The sequence below is a fragment of the Vulpes vulpes genome, chromosome 12 (assembly GCF_048418805.1).
Source record: "Vulpes vulpes isolate BD-2025 chromosome 12, VulVul3, whole genome shotgun sequence".
NCBI classification, from domain to species: domain Eukaryota; kingdom Metazoa; phylum Chordata; class Mammalia; order Carnivora; family Canidae; genus Vulpes; species Vulpes vulpes.
In genome coordinates this window covers 165,732,727-165,748,541 of record NC_132791.1, presented here as the reverse complement: position 1 = coordinate 165,748,541, position 15,815 = coordinate 165,732,727, and the positions used below count along the sequence as shown (strand labels likewise).

The 15,815-nt window shown below is 51.1% G+C and overlaps 1 protein-coding gene across 14 annotated transcripts in view; it reads left to right on the top strand.

Annotated features, from left to right (window-relative positions):
- The window catches only part of ACSF3 (acyl-CoA synthetase family member 3), a 51,224-nt gene that overhangs the window by 14,206 nt on the left and 21,203 nt on the right, over positions 1 to 15,815 (top strand). For 10 of the 14 annotated variants that reach the window (XR_011996085.1, XR_011996086.1, XM_072731324.1 and 7 more), the window contains 3 exons: positions 5,160 to 5,314; positions 6,433 to 6,578; positions 12,215 to 12,327. Coding sequence is in view for 11 of the 14 variants with exons in the window: in XM_072731324.1 (XP_072587425.1) it covers positions 5,160 to 5,314; positions 6,433 to 6,578; positions 12,215 to 12,327 (414 nt within the window). In the remaining 3 variants the exon portion in view is untranslated. Of the gene's footprint in view, positions 1 to 5,159; positions 5,315 to 6,432; positions 6,579 to 9,302; positions 9,553 to 10,449; positions 10,578 to 12,214; positions 12,328 to 15,815 lie in introns of those variants that run through there. The other 4 variants (XR_011996087.1, XM_072731327.1, XM_072731326.1 and 1 more) reach the window with 3 other exon arrangements.

Sequence of the window (15,815 nt, the reverse complement as noted above, 5' to 3'; positions counted from 1 at the left end):
GTGATGATCACATGGCATCTGCCCCTTTATTTACTTATTATCTATTTCCCCCTTTAGTCTGCTAATGCAGTTACTTACACTGATTAAAGTCTGTCGTGTTTCTAGCTTCCTAACCTTGCAGCCCTGCAAGCAGACTTCCTAATGGTGGGATGAATTGTACTTTTATGTGTTGCTAGATCTGATTTGCTGATATTTTGCTTAAGCTTTTGCATCTATATTTAGAAGGAATAAGGGTCTGTAGCCGTCTCGACCTCCTTGCTGGGCTTCTGCGTTGAGGCAGTGCTTCCCTTTTCAAGGCTTTTCCTCCCTGGGCAGGTTGGTGTAAGGCTGACACTGGTCTTCCCTTGAGTGTTTACTGAGGTCACACTGGAAGCCATGTGGGCCAGACCTCTCCAGAAGGGCTTTTAATTAAGGGTTCAGTTTCTTTAACATATGTAAGACTTCTAATATTTCCTATTTTGTTTCTTATGTCAGTTTTAGTAAGTTTTTGTTTTTAAAGGAAATTGTCCATTTCATCAAAACCGTGAAATTCATGGTAGTTCATAGTTTCTCTCCTGTGTCCCTGGGATCTGTGGTGATGCCTCCTTTAGCTCTGAAACAGGTGGTTTATGTTTTCCTCCCATTACTGTGCTCACTCTTGTGTCACAGTTTTTCTCTAATGCACCCGTGATTTCTGTGCCTTCGACCTCTTGTTCTTTATTCCTTCGTGACTTCGTCTTCATGACACATCATCGTTGTTACTTTAAGTTGTCAGGAGTCTATAACTTCTATGGTGATTACCAGGCCTTTCCTTTTGTGGCCCTCCCCCATGCTCTTTCAGGTTCATGAGTCTCCAAGCTTGTTTCCCTGAAGTGTTCATGTTGTGTCTTTCTCACAGCTCTGCCGAGATGTAATTCTCATACTGTGAAAGTCACTATTGTACATGATTAAGTGATTTTTCATAAACTTAGAGTTGCCCAGCCATTGTCTCACTCCCTACTCCCCTGCAGCCCTGTCTGCCTCTGTCTCTGCATGTTTCCTTTCCTGGACACTGCATGACACCGAGTCCTATGGCTTGCAGGGTCTTATGTCTGCTTCCTTCTTTGTGCAGAACGCCTCTGAGTCTCACTCATGTTGTAGCATGTGGGCCAGTGGTTGCTCTTTTTGTTTCTGAAGAGCACCCCATTGTGTCGCTTCACATGCTCTCTTCGCCTGTGAACCATCCAATGGGCTTTGGGTTGCTTCCAGTTTTTGTCCATTAGGAATAACGCTGCTGTGAACATTTGCACCCAAATCCCTCTGTGGTCATGTTTTCACATACCTTATAGAGATATGCGGGAATAGATTGTCGGATTATAGGGCAAGTTTATGTTTTGTATTTCAGGAAACTGCCCAACTATTTCCCACATTGGCTCTTGATTACATTCTCACTAGCAGTGTGCAAGGACCCTAGTCTCACCACATCAGTGCCAGCCCTTCTTGTTGTTTAAGTTATTGTTAGAGTTATTCTAGTACATATAAAGTGAGATCTACTATGGTTTCAATTTGCATTTCATTTTCATTTTTAAGATCATTTGAGATAGAGAATATGAGCAAGGAGGGACAGAGGGAGAGAGAATCTACAACAGACTCCACACTGAGTGCAGAGCCCAATATGGGGCTCAATCCCACAACCCTGAGATCATGACCTGAGCTGAAATCAAGACTCAGACACTTAACCAACTGAGCTGTGCCCCCTCAATGATGTTGAGCATTTTTTTCATGGTTTTGTTTGCATCCTTATATCTTCCTGGGTGAACTGTTTAGACCTTTTGCCCATTTTTATACTCATTATTTATCTTATTGATTAGTAAGTATTTGTATATTCTGGATATGTCTTTTGTCAGATGGTTTGCAAATATTTTCTCCCAGTCTGGCTTATCTCTTCTTTTTTTTTTTTTTTTTTTTTTTAGATTCTATTTATTTTTTCATGAGAAGCACAGAGAGAGGCAGAGACGTAGGCAGAGGTAGAAGCTGGCTCCCTATGGGGAGCCCAGTGTGGGTCTCCATCCCAGGACCCTGGGATCATGACCTGAGTTGAAGGTAGAAGCTCAACCACTGAGCCACCCAGGTGCCCTATCTCTTCATTTTCTTAATGGTATCTTCTGAAACACGTTTTTAGTTTGATGAAGTCCATTGTATCAATTAATTTCCTAGATCATGCTTTTGGTGTCATATCTGAGAAATCTTTGCTCAAACAACATCATGAAGATTTTTTTCCTAGAAGTTTTATAGTTTGAGCTTATGCATTTAGGTCTCTGATTCAGTTTGGATTAATTTTTGTATGTGACAAAGGTCTAAAATTCATCTTTTTGTATGTGGTGTTCAGTTGATCTAACACTGTTAAAAAAATTATTCTTTACCCATTTGAAATGAGGGCTCCTTTGTCAAAAACCAGTTGGGGGATGCCTCGGTGGCTCAATGGTTGAGCATCTGCCTTTGGCTCAGGGCGTGATCCTGGAATCCCAGGATGGAGTCCCACATCGGGCTGCCTGCATGGAGCCTGCTTCTCCCTCTGCCTGTGTCTTTGCCTTTCTCTCTGTATCTCTCGTGAATAAATAAATAAATAATCTTAAAAAAAAATCACCAGTTGGCCATGGGGCACCTGGGTGGTATGGTCAGTTGAGCATCTGACTCTTGGTTTCAGCTCAGGTCATGATCTGAAGGTTGTGAGATCAAGCCTGTGTCAGGCTCTGTGCTCAGGGGGGAGTTTGCTTCTCCCTCTCCCTCCTCCTCTGCCCCTCCCCCGCACTTGCTTGCACATGCAGGTGTGTTCTCTCTCTCTCTCTCAAATGAATAAATCAATAAATCAGTAAGTTTTTATTTTTATTTTTTTTAAAGGAAACCAGGCTTTAAAAAAAAAAAAAAAAGAAAGATTTTATTTATTTATTCATGAGAGACACACACAGAGAGAGAGAGAGGCAGAGAAACAGGCAGAGGGAGAAGCAGGCTCCATGCAGGGAGCCCGACGTGGGACCCCATCCCCGGTCTCCAGGATCACACCCTGGGCTGCAGGCAGCGCTAAACCACTGTGCCACCAGGGCTGACCAATCAGTAAGTTTTTAAAAGAAACAATTGGCCACACATGTATTGGTTTATTTGTGGGCTCTGGTTGGTCATTCATCTGGAGGTCTGATCTTCCACCAGCACCACGCTGCACTGGTCACTCTTGCATTAAAGCAAGTTTAAGAGTTGAGAGGAATGAGCCCTCCACACTTACTCTCTCCTTTTTCACGCTCGTTTTGGCTCTTTTGAGTCTCTACCCTTCCATGAGAGTGGTAGAGTCAGCTTGTCGGTTGTTGGAACCAGAGTTTGTAGGGGGGAGTATGTTGATACTGTGGCTTGGGTGGGGAGACTTGCCATCTCATCCATGTTGAGGCTGCCTGCGCATGGACATGGGGAGTCTCTGCCAAGCCCCCAGGTGTGCTGCGCTGGCATGTCTTTCCCACTACCCTGTCTCCTGTCTGTCCTGCCTTGCTTTGGTGCAGATCTTTTCCATGAGCCCATGTCTTGTGGCTTCTATCCTTTCTTCTGCATGGTCTCATCCATGTCTGAGTCTGTCCAGTGAATTTGTGGCTTCAGATGACTTTTCTCCGAGTTTAATAATGGTTCTGTTTTATGTTTCTACTTCTCCAATGAAATCCTTGATTTTCCCTCGTTTTGTTCATCTTTCCTTCTAAATTTCATAGGCCTGTAATTATCTTGAATTCCTTGTCTGGGGATGCCTGGATGGCTCAGCAGTTAGGTGTCTGCCGTTGGCTTGGGCCATGATCCTGGGGTCCCGGGATCGAGTCCCACATTGGGCTCCCTGCATGGAACCTGCTTCTTCCTCTGCCTGTCTCTCTCTCTCTCTCTCTCTCTCTCTCTGTGTGTGTGTGTGTGTGTGTGTGTCTCATGAATAAATAAATAAAATCTTAAAAAAAAAGAATTCCTTGTCTGATAATTCCAGCATCTTCTGAGGGTCTGCTTCTGTTGACTTTTTTCCCTAATTATGGCTCACATATTCCTGTTTCTCTACATGCTTTGCAATATAAGGGGCACTAATCATTGTCTTTAAAAGAATGATACTATTTCCCCTCAGAGACACACCTGCCCTCCACACAGCCTGTCCATGTAGGGGTCAGAGTGTGTGGGATTGGCCCCTCGAATGTCAAGGGGCAAGGTCTGTATGTGTTTGGGGTCCTGTGAGCCTCCTGCGTTCATCCTGGCCAGAGGCTTACATGGCAACACTGGGGTGAAGAGAGCCACAGAATGAGGGGGCTGTGTCAGCTTTTCTTGAACACTGGGGGTCACACCCAAGCTCTTTAACCAGTGAGGCACATAGAACATCTTTATATTAAAACAGGAAGCAGGGTGCCTGGGTGGCTCAGTCAGTGAAGCATCTGCCTTCGGCTCCAGTCATGATCCTGGGGTCCTGGGATCAAGTCTTGCATCGGGTTCCCTGCTCAGTGGGGGAGTCTGCTTCTACATCTCCTGCTGCTCCCTCCGCCTGTGCTTGCTTACTCTCTCTGTCAAATAAATAAAATCAGAGAGAGAGAGAGAGAGAGAGAGAGAGAGAGAGAGAGAGAAAGAAAGAAAGAAAGAAAGAAAGAAAGAAAGAAAGAAAGAAAGAAGAAAAGAAAGAAAGGAAAGGAAAGGAGAAAGGAAATGAAGGAAGGAAAAGAAAAGAAAAGAAAAAAAGAGGAAAGAAAGAAAAAGAAAAGAAAGCATCTGTTACCAAGTGAAATACAAAATTCATGTGACTTTTTCTAATATAACCAGACAGTCATATGTTCACCATCTTTGAGCAGCTGCTGGTGCCGGGCCTTATGCTGACCCAAGGCTCACAGGTGCCCCTTGGAAGAGCATGAGGTGCCCCATCTCTCCTGACAAAATCCAACACCAGGGCTGTGCCTCTGCTCTTGTCATGGTTACCCTGTGGCCTGACACCTGTATCTCCTGGCAAAGGGGACTCCCACGGCAATAGCCAGAGGCTGTATCAGCCAAGTGAGAGGCCTTGTATTGGGAGCCACTTATGGATCTTTAAAGAGAAGGAAGAGGGTGTCTCCATTAAGATGTGCTGGAGCTGGACGAGCCTGCCTGCGTCAGAGTGTGTGCATGTTTTCTCACGTTTTGCTCTTTCCTTTTTTTTTCCTTTCTAGGTTTGGGAAAAGCTCTTAGGCTGTGAAACTCCACGGATTAACGTATTTATGGCAGTGCCTACAATCTATGCCAAGCTGATGGATTATTATGACAGACATTTCACCCAACCTCACGTCCAGGATTTTGTCCGTGCAGTTTGTGAAGAGAGGATTAGGTAAATGGAAATAGTCCATTCTCTGGCCCAGAAAGCCTTAAAGATCAACTAACATCACATATGTTTAGTAAAACAGCCCTAAGTTTTAGAAAGCAGTGTATTCCACTCCCTTTAAAGTGTACAGCGAGCTGTTTTCTGCATGTCTGTCCGTATTCCATCTCTCTCTCTCTCTCTCTCTCTCTCTCTCAGTCCAGATGCACCTGTCTCTCTGTGTCCTTCTGTCCTATGGTCCAATCTGAAGGACAAGGGCCCGCTCTCACCCGTTCTGACCCGTCTGACCTCGCTTCATCTCCCTCCACCTCAGTCTCTGGCCCTTGAGCCACCCCCTGTGGAGCACCCCCACCCTGTCCTGTGCCTCCCAGATCTGTTCACAAGTACCCTTCCTGATAGAGGTGCTGGATCTTGCGGGTCCTTCAGTGGCGTGAGGCTTGTTCTGCTTTACCTTATGAACCTGCAGACCCAGTATGCTTCTCCCCGATTTTCACCCAAGCTTGAGTCACTTAAGAGTGCCCACCCGAGCTGGCGTGGTGAGTTTTCATGGGACCAGAGAGACGTGACATGCTGTCTGAGGCGAGCATAGCCTTTTACCAGCTCAGAGCGAGCTGCCTGGCCAGCGTGAACTGGAAGTTCTGAATGTGGTGGGGTGTGTGTGGTGCTGGAGTGATGTAAGCAGGAGCTCTCAGATGCTGCGTGGTGTGTGTCACACCCGCGAGTTCATCCACTGCAGCATCACTCAGCTGTGGTCTCTCTCCTTTCATCTGCCCCTCCTGCTCCTCAGGCCTGGAAGCAGTTTATACACAAACCAAATTCTTATTATTGCTGTGATTTAGGATTGTTTATAGACAGTGTATAGTCGTGTGCAAAGAATGCCTCCAAAGACCTGAAAACTTTTTTTTTTATCTTGATTACCTGTTCCTTTTAAAGACCTGTTTATACTGTAAGATGCACCCAACAAATTCTTTTTTAAAGAACAGAGGTAAAATTTGGCCCCCGATACCTTGTTTATCATGAACTTGAGGATACTGGAGTTGAATGAAGAGCGCTGTGCACAACAGGTTTTTGTTGTCCTGGCGAGGGCTACCCCCAAGAAGCTAAGGCTGCCTCTGTTGTGCTGGCAGGTTGATGGTTTCAGGCTCAGCTGCCCTGCCTCTGCCTGTGCTAGAGAAGTGGCAAAGCATCACAGGCCACACTTTGCTGGAACGGTACGGGATGACGGAGATCGGCATGGCGCTGTCCAACCCTCTGACCACAGTGCGCGTGCCAGGTATGAGCAGCACCTGCCTGCTGTGTCTTCCCCTCTGCCCCGAGCTCCTAGGTGGGCCAGTCCTACTGGGCCAGAGAACTACCTTGGGGTGCTAGCCAGGTGGCTGTGCTATCCCCTTGTGGGCTATCCCCCTGTGGGCACTCACATTTCTCCCAAGTGGCCAGTCGGGAACAGGAGAGAAGGGTGTTCCTTATACAGTGTCCTTCCCTGGTGACCAGTGGGAAGAATGGGAATGACCAGGACCCATGTGCTCAGCAGAGTGCCTCCTGGGGTGGGCACTGCTTCCGTGTAGACCAAGGGGCCATCGGCCAGAGCCTCCCTCCCATCCAGGCCCCCAGGGTCACGCAGGGCGTAGGGACAGCAGGTGAGGGAGCCCTCCATCTATCTGGATGATGTGGGCTGCCGACAGGGCTTCCTGCCCTGGGCCTACCATAGAGCCTTCTGTAAGATTTCCCACTCTGACTTTAACTCAGATTTTCACATCCTGGGTCCTCAGCAGGGAATCCGCCAGCAGAGCACAGACCTAAGGTGTGAATGTGTGGTGTGCTGTTCTCAGTGCTCTCCCAGTCTTCATGAGGCACCTCCTCCAGAGTGTCCAAAACAAGAGAGATCCCAATTGGAGGCAAGAGAAAAACAACTCTGTGATTCTGTCTGTGCGTCCATTTATCTTGCACACACAGTAAAATTCCCCTTCCTGTGTGCAGTCCTATGAGGTTTGCAAAACACATAGCCAACCACACTCTTGGGACATGGAGTGTCTGGCAGCTCAGTCCCTCCCCTGGCATACTCAGCACCTCCCCACCCCAGGCCAGGCAAGCAGGTACCTGTTTCTCTTCTAGCACCTTTTCTGGAATGTCAGTCAATGGGAACAAGGCCTAATGGGTCGCTTAGTGGGACATGTCTGAGATTCATCCATGTGGATGCGAGTTCCTTTCCCTTGCTGAGTGGGATACCACAGTGTGGACAGGCCACTGTTCTTTGCCTGCTCCTCTGCCGAAGGACACTGGATCGTGTCTGGTTTGGGATGGTTGCCAGTAGAGCTGCTGTAAAGGTCTGAGTGCAGGTTCTCTGTGAACATGTGCCTCTATTTCTCATGAGTCGGTACCCAGAGTGGAGTTGGTGGTCAGAAGGTAAATGAGCACCTGTCTTCCCAAGAAGCTGCCACAGTGTGTCCATAGCAGCCCCTGATGCAGAGGTGATCTTGCCCAGGTGATAGACGAGGACACTGAGGCAGGTACCCAAGCTGCCCGGGGCCACACAGCTGGTGTGTGACTTGGTGGACATACATACTATTACACTGGGACACCCGCTTTGCCAAGAGCACAGCAGCATGGCACAGTTTCAGGGAAGAGAGAGGGCACAGAGATGCATGGGGACCCTTCTGGGCCCTAATTATTATAGAAGCAAACATAAGGCTGAGAGCCAAGACTAGGAGCCAGGACAAGATGGAGGGCACAGGGAGCTGGGTGCTCACCCCAGGTGGTGGAGGCGGAATCCCCAGGTGAGTGGGGCAAGCAGCCACCCTGGACAGAGGTCACGCAGGGTCTCTGGCTAGCCTGGCCTTCTCCAGCCCTGTCTGAGGAAGGCAGAAAGAACCTAGGCTCTAGACCTCAAGGCTTATTGGGCAGAAAGTTCTTGAATCTTGGGTGATGGCTGCAACTCTCGCCCAGCCCTTGGGGCCATCGTGAGGAACAGGAGGGCACAGCCACCGTCTCTCTCCCTACCTCGGGATCAAATACCCATGACCTTTTCTGTAATGCAGGCTGCTGGCAGTTAAGTGCAAGACTGGTTCTTTGGTTTGGAAAAAAGTAGAGTCATTTCTGGAGAAGCCCAGTTGAGGGGTTTCCTTGGCCCCTTCAGGTCTTGTCCGTGTACTTCGATGCCCAGGCTGGGCTTCTGTTGCACTTGGGACACGGCCGACCAGCCTCAGACCCGTGTCACACCTGCTTGCAGCCCCTTCCTTCCCACTGCCTGCATGGCCTCTGAGTGTTGCTCTCAGGGTCATTGCAGTGACGACCAGGATTTGTTTTTAAAGGTTCTCAGAACCTGATGGGGGCACATGGGCCAGGCCAGCCTTGAAAGAGAGACCTGCCATACAAGGAGGGTCGTTTGCTGCCGGTCGATCTTCTGATTATTCCTTCTCTGTGTCCCTGGTGGTTACTGTGAAGGGAGATGAATAATTCATGGCCTGGCGCTGCCGGGCCTAATCACGCTCTAATTGGAGGTGGAGATCAGAGGCGCTAATGGCTCCTGCCGCGGGCTCCGTGGAGCGCTGACAGGAGCGCCAGGACCTTATCAGCCTGTTTCCGTTCTCTGGGGACCAGCTGCAGAGCTGCCTCCTTTCCTAGTTGCTGGACAGAGCCACAGGCCAATCACAGATATCTGGGACAAGCCGACAACTGTCTTAGATGCAGAAGAACGACATGCACTCCTGACTGTGGCCAGCACTGACCCTGTGTGGACACTAGGAGAGAGGCTGTCCCCGTGGGTGTGGGGGAGGGGGCACTGCTGGTGGACCTTGGTCTTCCCGGCCAGCTAGGGCAGGGTAGACGTGGGCTCCATGGCTGCCCCACGCAGACTGCAGCATCTTCTTTGCTTGGACCTTACCCTCCAGTACCTCCAGCCATGAAACTAGAGTCATTGTCTCTCTGCCTGGAGATTTCAGTCACACTGTTGTGTATGATGCTGTAATTAATTAAGATTCTGTTAGCACTTCCATTACAGATCTTAGTTCACTCGAGATGGAGAAAAGACCAGAGATGGGCAGGAGGAGCCTGAGAAGAGGGTTTTTCCTTTGTGAAAAATATTCCAAGGAGAAACCAGTGGATTGAAAGAAGGAGAGAACGGTGGGTGGAGAGGCTGGCATTTTTGAGTTGAGGAGGATGGTTAGAGGACCTCCTTCTTAAGAGAAATCTGTATTTGGTCTTTGCCACTCTTGGAATTGCTTGGGTGCTGGAGCCGCCAAGGGGTCTTAGTGATTCTCAGAAACCCCGTCCCCAACAGTGGAGTCTGTGCTGAGATGACTGGGAAAGCCACTGAAGGTGGGGTAGACCCTCTGGGCAGGGAAGAGGGTGTCCTGAGTTGGTACCCAGTGGCTTCCTCAGTTGTGGACCACCAGAGAAACCAGAGGAGGTGCTGGAAGGGGTGCCCTGGAGGTCATGGGAGCTCAGGGACCCCCTTCCTGGGCATGTCTTCCATCTGCTTTTCCTAAGTCCCATCCTTCATGGTGGTGGTAAATCTAGTGCTGCATTCTGTGAGTCGCTCTAGCAAATTATTGAGCCTAAGGAGAGGGGGTCGTGGGAACCTGTGATATGTAGCCGGGCCAGACAGTTGTGGGTCATCTGGGACACAGCACTATAACTAGCTCTGAGGCAGCACAATGTTTGGGTTGAGCCCTTGACCTCCTCCAACAGCTGCTGCAAGTCCTCAGACACAGCAGGGGCCATACACCTCCCCTGCCCTGAGGCCAGCTGCCCTGTCAACACACCTCCTCTGTGGTCCCAGGGAAAGAAGGAAAGGGGAGGAAGAGCCAGTTTTTGTTTCTGAGTGAGGCTATGGGTCCTGCTTAAGATCCTGTAGTGAAGGGATCCCTGGGTGGCGCAGCAGTTTAGCACCTGCCTTTGGCCCAGGGCACGATCCTGGAGACCCGGGATCAAGTCCCACGTCAGGCTCCCGGTGCATGGAACCTGCTTCTCCCTCTGCCTGTGTCTCTGCCTCTCTCTCTCTCTCTCTCTCTCTCTCTCTGTCTGTGTGTGTGTGACTATCATAAATTAAAAAAAAAAAAAAAAAAAAGATCCTGTAGTGAAGTTGATGATGTCATCATTCTTCCTGACGGCTGGCTGAGTATTCATGGGACCATTACCTCTGGCAGGTACCTGAAGAAGTATCTGACCTGCCTTAGGAGGTGGTAAATCAGCAAATGACCGTACTCAGCCTCAGCATGGAGGCTGCTGACCTGGTGCAGCCACAATAAACTTGTCCTGTCGGGGACACGGGAGCGTCGTGAGTACTCCAGGGCCTGCGGCAGCACTGGGCAGCCAGTGGGGGAGGGCTGGGCAGGGCGGCCTGTCTGAGCATCCTCCTGGCTGGCCCTGTCCCACATCAGCTTTCCTCCACTGCCTCCATCCACCCGCTTTGGCCATAATGTACCAGGAGTGGGAAGTGGTCTCCCAGCAGGCAGAGCTCTGGCACCGGCCGTCACCGAGCTGCGTCCCGGTTAGCATAGGCCTGAGGCCTAGGGAGGAGCAGCATCTGTGGCAGAGGAGTTAAGTTTGTTGCTGAAAAGCATCCACAAGGAGAGGGACCATTTATCAACTCTAGAAAGGGAAAGGACCTCAAGGTCACCTGGAAGGCGTGTCTAGACCACTGGTCCGGTGGCATCTGGTCTTTGCTATGGCCATGGGTGTACTGAGCCAGGCCAGAAGTGGGGTGTGAGGGGCAGGTTCACAGGCCAGTTTTTGCCTCTGGCCCCCATGTCTCATTTGCACACTGGGGATGAAGCTCCCTCTCTTCCTGGCTGGCATCTCAAGTGTCCTGGTGCCTGTGCGGCCACATGCTGAGAACAGATACATCTCCAGAGGACCAGGGGGATCCCATGTCTGAGACTGTGGGGATTGTCCAGAGTGGGCAGACCCACACAGGCAGACTATCAGCATGACTGCTGACAGCTCAGGTTTCCTTTGGGGTGATGGAAGGTTCTGGAACTAGATGGCTGCGACAGTTGCCTAGCATCATGAATGTGCAAAATGCCAGAGTTGTGTGCTTTGTGTTGATTAATTGTATCTCCTATAGATTTAACTTTTTAAAAATCTTTGGAAGCAAAACAAGAAGACAAAGGGACAGGAGGGAGCTGGTTGTGTGCTTTCCACCAGGCAGGGACACGGGCTTCTGACCAGAGTGAGGCGTGAGGCCACCAGGATATGAGACAGCCAACAGCCCTCTGTGATGGCACTGTAGGGAGGACCTCAGATACAGAAGACAGGCCACAAGGATAGTATGGCACCATGCTAGCAAACCAAGGTCCTGTTTAACTGACCCTCCTGGGAGTTTGATCCCAGAATCCTGATCGTATGTAGACTTTTAGAGTCAGCCTGCCGGGCATGTGTCCCATGACAAATCCTCACTGATTTTAATGATTAAGATAAAGAGCCTGAAGCCTCGATGTGAGTCTTCACAGATACCGAGCATTTGGTGTGGGGACCTCTGTCCACATTGGTCCCTTGTTATTATGGCTGCGGGGCCTTGCTGTGGCTGCCTCAGGGCAGGACAGGCTGCCACACTGGGTGCTTCGGTGGGGATGAACACACTGAGCAAACCCTGAGTGCCTAATAAATGAACCAGAATGCTAATGGAATCCTCTGCCTGCCAGCTCAGTCCCTCTTGGACCATCTGTGTACCAGTGCTTTCCAATGGCCCCCGGAGACAGTCCACCATTACCAGGGCCTTTCTGGAGGTGGCAGCAGCCCCAGCCTCAAGCCTGGGCACCAAGAGTCTCCCCCATGAACATCCAGAGCCAGTCTCACAAACTGTGGGCAGCTGTGAGTCTTAGCGGCCACCTGCACACACCACGTGGAGCCCTGTATCCTTGTCCCAGGCTCTTCTGCTGGCCCTGCAGCCCTCTCCTTTCTCTTCTGCAGGTTCCGTGGGGACCCCGCTGCCAGGCGTCGAGGTGCGCATTGTCTCAGAAAACCCGAAGAAGGAGGGCTGCCCCTATGTGCTCCATGCAGAAGGAAATGAAAAGGAGACGCAGGTGGGCTGCTCTGTGCTGCACTGGCGGTGCACACATCACACAGCCATACCAAGTAATAGTGACAGATCTGGTGATCATAAGTGAATGGAAATCATAGACAAGGATTGGTGGGAACTGGAATTTTGGTTTAAGAGGAGATAACTTCGTCTATAGCCAACACGCAGACTAGACTTAAGAGATGTCAGCAGCAGTGGGTCTGGGTGTCAGCTTCTCTCCCGCTCCACACTGGCCTCCCCTGTGGTCTCAGTGTCCATGTCTGAAGGAGATGTTTGAGGAGATGGTTGAGCAGATGGGTAGAACTGGGTGGTTTTAGGTGTAATCTTACGAAAATGTCCACCCAAGAAAACCCCTCACCAGGTCCCCCGAGTGGAGGTCAGCCTGTGGCTCCTCCCCCTGTTCCCTTGGCCTCCAGACCCTGTCCTCCGTGTGTGCGGGCAGGTTCCATGCTGCCCTCTTCAGGACAGCCTTGAGGTCCTGAGGCACAGCCATCACTCCCTGACCGCCCTCTGCCTGGGCTCTTACCTCAATAATGGCTGGCCCGGACCTTCAGCCTCAGCTGAAAGGTCAAGAAGACCTTGAGGTCTTCTTCTGGCTCACAGACTGCACCCTGCAGCCCCTTTGCCTCCTCGTGAGCCTGCTCATGCTCCAATAACCTGCGCCAGCATCCGGTGGTCCAGCCCTCCCTACAATGATGGCCTGCCTCCCCCTCTGGACATGCACCCTGTTTGCTGGGTCAGGGATGGCTGGGTGTGGGTTCAGGGACCCTGGCCCTTCAGGGCGTGTGGGTCAGTCACATACCAGCAGCACAGACAGCATCACCCACTACTGCATCCTCCAGGTGCCATTCACCTGATGACTTGGCCTCCATACATACCTGGAGACAATCTCCCCCTAAAATTATAATAAAATCCACTGCTTCACCTGGAAGGCAGGCAGCCCACCCACCTGCCCGTGCTCCTCATCTGTCTTTACTTGCCTCCATGTGCAGAGAACTCTGGCAGCCCAGCCCTTGACCATCAGAAGGAAACGTGTTCCAAGGGTAGCCCTGGGCAGACCAATACCACTGCCAGGGCCTGGGGGGTCATGGGGATGGGAGAGGCTGAGGGAGCCAGAGTCCCACTTCCCCACGTGTGAGCCAAGCACACACGCACCTACGACCTTCTAAATGTGAAGACCGGGGATTCAGTGCTCTTGATGGCATGTTCTAGAACATTCTCAGCTTTGTCAAGAAATCAGTATAACCATCTAGAACAGAGCTGCCTCGATGACCATGTGCAAGCTCAAGGCCACTGTGCATCCCACACACAGGCCTCAGTATGCATGGCCCACTGTGGGGCACTGTGACCTGGGAGGCTGCCCTCTCCCCCATGGTCCTGCTCGCAGGAACCCCCAGCTGTGGCCTGAGTTACTGACCCCACCTCCAGACCGTGGGACTCTAGGCCTTGTGCATGTTACCCAAAAGGGCCATGCCTCACTCTGCATCTCCCTCTGTCCTTTCAAAGTAGGGACTCAGACTGTTGTCACTGTCCCCCCAGGACCTTGTGCAGCTTCTGTCTGGCTCCCCACACTGTGAGGGCCAGTTATAACCCACATCTTTCCCAGGAACCCATTGGCACTATGACATGTGCATGAACCCTGGGCAGGCTCAGGTCATCCTGGGCAGGAAGCGTCATTTTCATGATGCATTACAGTGGAAACGAGCTAACCTGTTATCTCATCGGGGACCTAAGTGAGCCACGCATGGGGACATGGTCTGGAAGCATGATTCCTCCAAAGCCAGGATCTACTGTATTTACAAGGACTTGCAACATGTTGCTTGAAGTGCGGATGCCCTCTCTGAAAACGAGATTTGCCAAACAAACCTTTCCAGTCCTCCCATGACACGTAAATTCTCAGTACACTCCAAACTGGTGAGGACTGATGTGTTTAATGTTTCAGAAGTCAGGACAGCTAAAGAAAGCTTCTCAATGTTTTTTAAGTTTTAGTTGGAAATAATCTCAAACTTCCAGAAAAGTTGCAAAAATAAGAGTATGAAGAACATCCAGCCTTGTGTGTGCCCTCACATAAACCCACCTGTTGTCTGCACGCCCTGCCCTCTCACTCTGAGCTGGGTGCAGTGTCCCATGGAGCCAGCAGGGTCAGAGATGGGTGTCGGCCGTGATGGCACCCAGAGGCAGTGCAGGGCATGGTGGGCTCTGGGGTCTCTGCCCTACAGAGAGGAGACCCTGGGGAGGGTGGGAGCAGAAGGGCGGCTAGGCCAAGTGGTACTTTCCAGACAGCAGGGAGAATTCACGTTTGCTCACAGGCCCAGAGCAGGGGGGAGAGGCATTCATGCCTGTGGCACCCAGTGACCATGGCAGTGGGGCAGTGCCCGAGTCTGAGAAAGGCCCTGACAACTCAGGAAGGGGGCTCACAGGGCATGTGGTGGGACACCTATGCACTCTCATGTAGTGAACCTATCTTGTCTTATCCGTGTCCCCATCGTGTGGTTGCCCTGGCTGTGGCTGGTTGGTGACAGGGCTGCCTTCCCTGCCATCCACAGCCCTGTGCTGGTGCTTCCTGAGCCTTGCCGCTCTGTCTGGCAGGACTTTAGGTGCTGGAAGAGTAGGCTCCCTCCTCTCCCCGACCTGGACAGTTCTCTGGCTCCATTTGTCTGACTGCTGTCTTGTCTCCCTGCTGGGCCGTGGTCAGGCCACACCTGCCCAGAGGACCCAGTGACTTTGTTTACCATAGTGCCTCTTTCACATGCCGTGGCCACCCAGCTGGCTTCTCCTTTAACCCCCGTGAGCATGCCACACATTGTCTCTGTGTCTCTGTCTATTTACCTTCAAAGTGTTCCCTGTCAGGAGAGCCAAGCACCGGCCAGCAGCAGCGGGTCTCTCAGCAGACAAATGGCTTCAAAGCTGAACGAAGCCCCAGCTTGTACACAAAAGTATCTTCTCTTGCTGGGGCTTCAATGACCACAAGCTCAGGCTGGAGCAGGCAGCGACAGCGAGCCCTCCTTCCCTTTATTTCCCCTTAAAAATTAATTATCTTGTTGTTTATTTACATGCAAGCTGCCACTCTGGACAGCAGCCTGCTTGGTTGCCTCTCCTCCCGACGGCCACCAGCATCTCCTGGGTTCCCCTCCTGCATCTTCTCCTGCCCCTGCCTGTTGCTACCATCTGTTGCTGCTGTGTGCCACCAACTGCTGCACATGACACACAGTGGGGCATGGCCTGGGGGCAGGGTGCCACAGGGTTTGGACACGCTCTGGCCCTGCCATGGGTGGGGTGTGGAGACCATACTATCCCCACAGAAGCACGCACCTGGACAAACAGACTGTCATCAGCCATGTGTTCCTTGCCTCTTGGGATGAGGTGGGTGTACCACCTCCCTACAAGGACCAGGTAGGAGGCGGCACTACCCCAAATGGGGGATCTTTGCAAGGAAAAGGCAGGCCAGTGGCACTCATAGGCACCCAGACCTATGTGTGTGCAAGCTCTTAG